This window comes from Lates calcarifer, linkage group LG10 (genome assembly GCF_001640805.2).
Source record: "Lates calcarifer isolate ASB-BC8 linkage group LG10, TLL_Latcal_v3, whole genome shotgun sequence".
In the NCBI taxonomy this organism is placed as follows: Eukaryota; Metazoa; Chordata; class Actinopteri; family Centropomidae; genus Lates; species Lates calcarifer.
The window spans coordinates 14,015,413-14,021,858 of record NC_066842.1 but is presented as its reverse complement, the minus strand read 5'-3'; the positions used below and the strand labels follow the sequence as shown (position 1 = coordinate 14,021,858).

At 38.0% G+C, this 6,446-nt stretch overlaps 1 protein-coding gene across 1 annotated transcript; it reads left to right on the top strand.

Annotated features, from left to right (window-relative positions):
* The first annotated feature begins 2,471 nt into the window (after positions 1-2,471).
* tnni1c (troponin I, skeletal, slow c) lies at positions 2,472-4,838 on the top strand. The gene is made up of 7 exons (XM_051073406.1): positions 2,472-2,606; positions 2,874-2,912; positions 3,793-3,834; positions 4,004-4,135; positions 4,257-4,346; positions 4,434-4,616; positions 4,718-4,838. Exons 2-7 carry the CDS (start codon positions 2,877-2,879, stop codon positions 4,802-4,804), a joined length of 570 nt encoding a protein of 189 aa, XP_050929363.1. The 5' UTR covers positions 2,472-2,606; positions 2,874-2,876; the 3' UTR covers positions 4,805-4,838.
* The last annotated feature ends 1,608 nt before the right edge of the window (positions 4,839-6,446 follow it).

Below are 6,446 nucleotides of genomic sequence, written 5' to 3'. Positions count from 1 at the left end.
TCATTCTCTCTTTTCATGGGCACTGTAGTTTAATTTGAGTCGATCTCACATTACCCCCCTTGCTGCCATAAATATTCACAAGTGCACCAAAACTGTTGCTGAAAATAGTCTCCAAATGTTCCTTCAGTTTGAGTAGAATTTGCTATTTTATTCAGCTAAAAATAATATTCTATAGCTGTAACCTGTTTGTAAAGATTTACATTTCCAATAGGAGCAGATGACTGGGGCTGAGAGATGATATGAAGGAGACTTGATTTTCAATCGTACATCAAAACAAGAAACCAATTATTTGACTGGTATCCTACATTACACAGGATGTATTTGTTGTTTCAGTGCTTTCTGAAGGTGCTGCCATAGGCGTATTTGACATGAGGTGCTGAGCCTTGTGCCAGGTGGATTTGTCTGAATTAAATCACGCAGCCTACAGCCTTGTCACCTCTGTCCAGTGGGAGAAGTGAGACAATAGGCTGGTATTTTTGGTCAGTATGTATCTATGAAGACAAATGTCTGTGCCATCCCCGGAGCTGTGAGAAGAGAGTCATCACTCAAGATTTAGTTACACATACAGCACATGACCATCTATACATTTTAATATAATCACCTTCTCTCAAATAATCACAGAGGGACAGGAAGATGATATGAAAAACAGAGTTGTTGATCCCAAAGTAGATACAATGCATAAAACACAACATGTTTTTTATTCATGTTGGCCCACAGAATATTAGCTGTCACAGAAATGAAACATGTTAGAGGAAGATAACGCCATCAAGGTCAACACTTTCCAACCTTTAAAGGATGTTAACAGTTGTGTGTCATCAAGAGAAAAAAGATTAAATAAATACTGAATTAATATTTACTTCCTGCACCATACAATACAAATTCTAATCAAATTGCAAAGCACACACACACATACAAAGTTGCATGCACCTGAGGGCATTTAGTCCCACACAAAAGTATTCTGTTTTTAGTTCAAACACAAGGGAGACAAGAGTGAGGGGTAGAAAACTTGTCCATTTTGAAAGTGACAACAGAGCAGGCATTCACAACGTGCCGTCCCACTGTTAGAAATAAGAGAAATATTAGTTATGTTTTTAGCACTGTCACCTCACAATAAAGAGACGTCCTTGTTGTGCATCTCAGCTGCATGTTTGTGTATGTGTTGCCACAGTCCAAAGACATACAAGTCAGGTGAAGTGGGGCATAGCCTGCAGTCCTCCTGGTGCATGCTGGGACACCAGCCTTTCTGTGACCCTGAAAAACAAAATTAGGTGTGAAGAGTGGGTGAATATTGCATGCCGAACTAACCAGCAAACATACATGTAAACACAATACCTCAAATACGCTCAAATGGTGCATATTTACTATGAAAGTTGTGTTTGGTCAAATCAATTAAAACTCAGAAACAAAAATATTTTTCCAGGTAGTATTCCAAAATAAGAGTACTGGTAGTTGCTGTTGTGTGCTCTGTACTTGATGGAAACTTCTTTGCATCCTTGGCCCCTAACAGGTTAATCCGAGCATGTCTATGGCTGAGTGGATGCACCACATTGTGTGGATGACAGTCATAGCACCAGAAAGGTTATTGACTATAGCAATGTGACATCTGTTGTGGAGCAAAACAGATCCAACAATCATATCTGTGGTTCCTGTCTCTCCCTGAAGAAGTACAGTATGTAAAGTGTCTGTTTAATGAAAAACTAGGGCCACTGGGACTGACATACCCTGAAGTATACAAACATGTTTACAAGTTCACAATTGTGTACCACACACAGCTACACTGTGAGGAATACTGAAGGTGATTTGTGTAATTTCTCTCAGATCTCTAGGATTTTAATGACCAGAATGCTTTAGTTTCAGACTTGGTCTTGGTCTTCGGACATCATCCTTTCTAATAAATGTGACAATCATATCCGTTAGTAAAGGGTTGTTGAATTAACAAGCAGAGCTTTCCCATTAAACCCAGTGACCCACCAATAATATCTGACTGAGAGGTGGGCGGTGTCTCAATGCCTGCTACTAGGGTAGCTGGAAAAAGAAGACATCTCACTATGTCCTTATTTCTGGGCACCACAGATGAACCACCAGAATTTTCTTCTAATAAGAGTCTTTTCTTACATCACTAAAAAATTGTGTTTGGATCAAAATGTGTTTAACTTGACAAAAATAAATTGTCAGAAAATGTCCAAAATTGATCGGATTAAAATCATTTTGATCAAATATTGAGCAGAAAATGACAATGCTGTTACATTCACTGTGTTGATTAAACTAATAAGGAAATATTGGGCGATAAGAAGAGCTACAAAACAGGATGTCATACATTTTCGACAGAAACCTGCAACACAAGGTCATCTTCCACTTTTTACAACCAGAATAATTAGCTGAGTGATACATCTTCACAATAGAGGATCTTTGGTTCCCAAGTCTGACATATAAAACCCAAGTGCAGTTAAATATCGTTCTGATTTCTTACTCTTGTACATTAATGCATGGTCTGATAGTGGAGGTCATTTTCTGTTAATCATTGGACTATTTTATTTTCCTTTTTTCAAATCAAACAGCATCCTAATTGTTTCTTTCTCAAAGGTTCAACAATGTCTGATGAGTAAGTTCTGTCATTACACAACTTAAAAATAGATGTTTGCTGAGTGTATATTGGCTTATATCATCTCAGAATAATAACTGTGCTGGTTTGATTGTGTGGTCTCTGCTTTCTCTGGTCCAACAAACTCCACATGGCCATCACAGTGATGTAAGTTACAGCATGCATGTCTTTACCTGCTATCTAACCTAAATAATTGGGGTAGGGAAAAGACAGTTAGAACTTGATGTTTAATGTGGCTTTTAATTGCTTGTCTTTATTCCTTTCTCCTCAGTACATGCCACCACCCATGGCCCCCAAGGCAGAGGCAAAGGTAGTGAGACTGCTTTGAGCTTTGTTTGTGAATAAGTCACTTTGTGCTAACCTGTCAAGTAGTTATGTGTTTGCATCGTTGGGCAGCTGTGTCTTTTCACTGATCTTAACAGAGTTCCTGGAGGAAAACAACAAATGGGTCGTATCACAATAAGAGGCAAAATGTAAAAAATACAAGTTGAGTCATATTATCATATCATCCTTTCATACTAGTAGTAAAGTGTCTCATATTAAAACTGACTCATAAAATAATATCTTACTTTAAATAAAGATATGTAGATGCAATATAAAGAAAGCAATTCATACTTTGCAGACATATTGCATGAGAAAATAAATGCTACATTTTGTAAGATGATACTAAAGTTTGGGAGAAGTTATCAAAATGGCTGAACGATCAATCAAATAAGTTCAGCTTTATGGGATGTACCGAGCATGGATGTAACTACATTATTTCTCATGAAAACTTAATATAAAAGTCACATTGATATTTTGACAGAATACCAATGTTAGTATGAATTGTTTGAAATATTTGTGAAGGGTAAACCAGGTTTTCTGACACAGAGCGTTTATATCTTTGGAGTAAACCAAAAGTTTGTACAGCAATTTACTTCACTGTTGTATTGAGAAATAACTTTTTCACATGTGACCCTAGAGGCAGCATTGCTCTTTTAGTTAAATATAGTTCTCTGTGAGCTGCTTTACATGAGTAGATACATCACCAGAGAGTATGAGATGAAAGCAAGAGCAGCAAAAAGTAATTCTTGCCCAACTATTGCAATAAATAGAAAAATATTCCATTAATCTGACAAAGAGCTTGTTTTAATTGCATCACTGTAGCTAAAAGGTCATATGTAATATGTCATGTTTTGTGTCATTTGCAGCCCAAATGCAAGATTTCAGCCTCCCGCAAGCTATCACTGAAGGTAAAGACAAAAAAAATGCATGTTTTGGCAGATTAACCAATGAACTGTGCATAAAATTGTCAAAATGACGAACTCCTTTTGCATGTAACAGTCAACAGGAAAATTATAGGTGTTGTTTATGCACCAAAATCTCATATACCCCTCTCCATGTTACTTTTGACTTGACCAGATCCTCCTGCTGACTCGAGCAATGGAAGAGCTGGAGGCAGAGAAAGCTGCACGAGAGGAAGAGAAGGTTCGTTACCTGGGAGAGAAGCTTCCACCGCTGCAGTTCAGCGGTTTAAACATGGAGGACCTACAGGTGAGTCAGGCACTCAGAGGAGGTAAAGCCTAGCATGGAAGGCCATCATTAAAGAAAACAACCAAGTGTCTTGTTCATGTACTTCAACACGTGTGTATTTGTGTTTGCTGATATCTCGTAGAACCTCTGTAAGCAGATGCATTCAAAGATTGATGTGGTGGATGAGGAGCGGTACGACTACGAGGCCAAAGTCATTAAGAACAACAGAGATGTATGACGTCAGCTACACCAGATAAAACACAGTTTTTTCTTTTGATACTAACAAAAACTCACGAGCAAAACTCTTCACCATCTCCAGATCAATGAGTTGAAGCTTAAGGTGCAGGACCTCGGAGGAAAGTTCAAGAAACCAGCTCTGAGGAAGGTGAGGGTGTCTGCAGATGAGATGCTGAAAGCTCTGTTTGGATCCAAAAGTAAGGGCTCCATGGATCTGAGGGCAAATCTCAAATCTGTGAAGAAAGAGGACATCAAACAAGAGAAGGTAAGGCCACACAAACCAACATATAGGTATCTACTGTCGTCTCTTTGAGGAGAATAAGATGAAACTACAGATGATCTGAATGTGGGTTTCGAAAACTTTAGGAGCTGACCATGGAGGTGGGTGACTGGCGTAAGAACGTGGAGGCCATGTCTGGTATGGAGGGCAGAAAGAAGATGTTTGATGCATAATATAACCAAATCAAAAAAAAAAAAAAAACACAAACACACACACACACACACACACACACACACACACACACACACACAATTTAAATAAAAAACTAATGAAAACAAATGAGGAAAATGAAGCTTTACAAAATGCTGAGCTTAATGAAGCTCAGCAGCTGAAATATAAAGAGGGCTTGTCCTGTCAACAATTTCTTCCTGCATTTTAAAAGCTGGTACTGTTTTGAAGAAGTTTAAAAAGACATGTGACTCTCATATGACTGTAGTTTTTATTCTGGTCCCAAGTAATTCATTTGTAAATTAGACCACTTGTGAACACACATATATTACTGACTGATGCTGCTGTTATGTATAAAAATAAAATAAATATGTAAATATTACCTCGCCTTTTGTGCTAATACTGAATCTCATTTATAATTGCAATGGACTTGACCTGACACTTTCCTTTTACACAGTGAGTAAAAGGGTACTGTGGTTGTTTTTCATGTACAGTGTCTCCCCTAAGCCACACCAAGCTAAGATATACTTAGCCTTTTCTCTTGACTGGAATGGATCGCTCCCCAGTAATAAACAAGAAACACCGTCACACACACACACACTAGCTGTCCTTGGACTGACACCAGACTGTGTCTGTAAGACGGAGGTTGAATAATGGAGGGTGACGGGATGGAGTCAGAAGCCTCCAAGGAATTTATGAGCGCTGGTGAGCGAATACAGTTATGTGGCTGTTTGAATGCCAGTATACAGTCAAGACTGCTATTCTTACTGTGTAGAGCACTTTCATCACTGTTGTAAAAGCTTAAAATGGCCATTGTGCACAGCAACTGTACAATCTCTCCTCAGACTTGTGTTTCTTCTAGATTTTCATATGGAGATGGAGCGTTAGCTAAAGGCCTCTTATCAGAAACCTCCTCTCTATATGAGCACTAGATTAACTACTAGAGCCACATCACTCTATTTGCAGGACAAGAACAGCAGGAACTCTGTTTTGTGACCATTTTTACCCATGACTGCAGTTTGTACAGATTTTTGCAAATAATTAGGAATAGTGTGCTTGTGCTTTCACTGCCATTCAAGACAGACAAATGATCCAGAGACCTTCTAATTGTCACATTAACTCATTATATGGGTGTTCAGTTTTCCTGTCCTGACAATGTTTAATGGGTTATCGTACTATGTATAAACCACAGCACCACACCACAACATTTGCACGGACCTTCAGCTAATACTGCAGCCGAGGAGAGAACACCCCACCCTTTGTATCCGAAAGTTTGTGCCTGGTTGTTGGTGCAGTGACTACACCATCAGCAGTTGAAACGCTGAATGGAAAGAGACACTGTTTAAGTTAGTGGACAAAATACAGGATTGTTCTTTGCACAGGACCTATTGTTTCTTCCTTGTTTGAGAACTTTTGCAGAACTGTTACACAAATACCATTTGATTGAATCCAATAGTTTTATAAAAAAAACAAACTATCATACATTCATCCCATAGATATCAAAATTATCAATCAACTGAAGACAAAACATGTAAACTACAATAATACAAGGCTTAAACATAATAAATATAATAAAATATTATAATATTAACATAAAATATGAACATAAAATATCTGAATTTAATTTTTTCAGTTGGAATTTTGAAG

Bases quoted from the DNA above. Each gene is read 5' to 3' on its own strand.
- tnni1c (XM_051073406.1), top strand. From the start codon at position 2,877: ATGCCACCACCCATGGCCCCCAAGGCAGAGGCAAAG. The intron at 2,913-3,792 runs GTAGTGAGACTG...TGTCATTTGCAG, and splicing joins CCCCCAAGGCAGAGGCAAAG to CCCAAATGCAAGATTTCAGC. The intron at 4,136-4,256 runs GTGAGTCAGGCA...GATATCTCGTAG, and splicing joins TAAACATGGAGGACCTACAG to AACCTCTGTAAGCAGATGCA.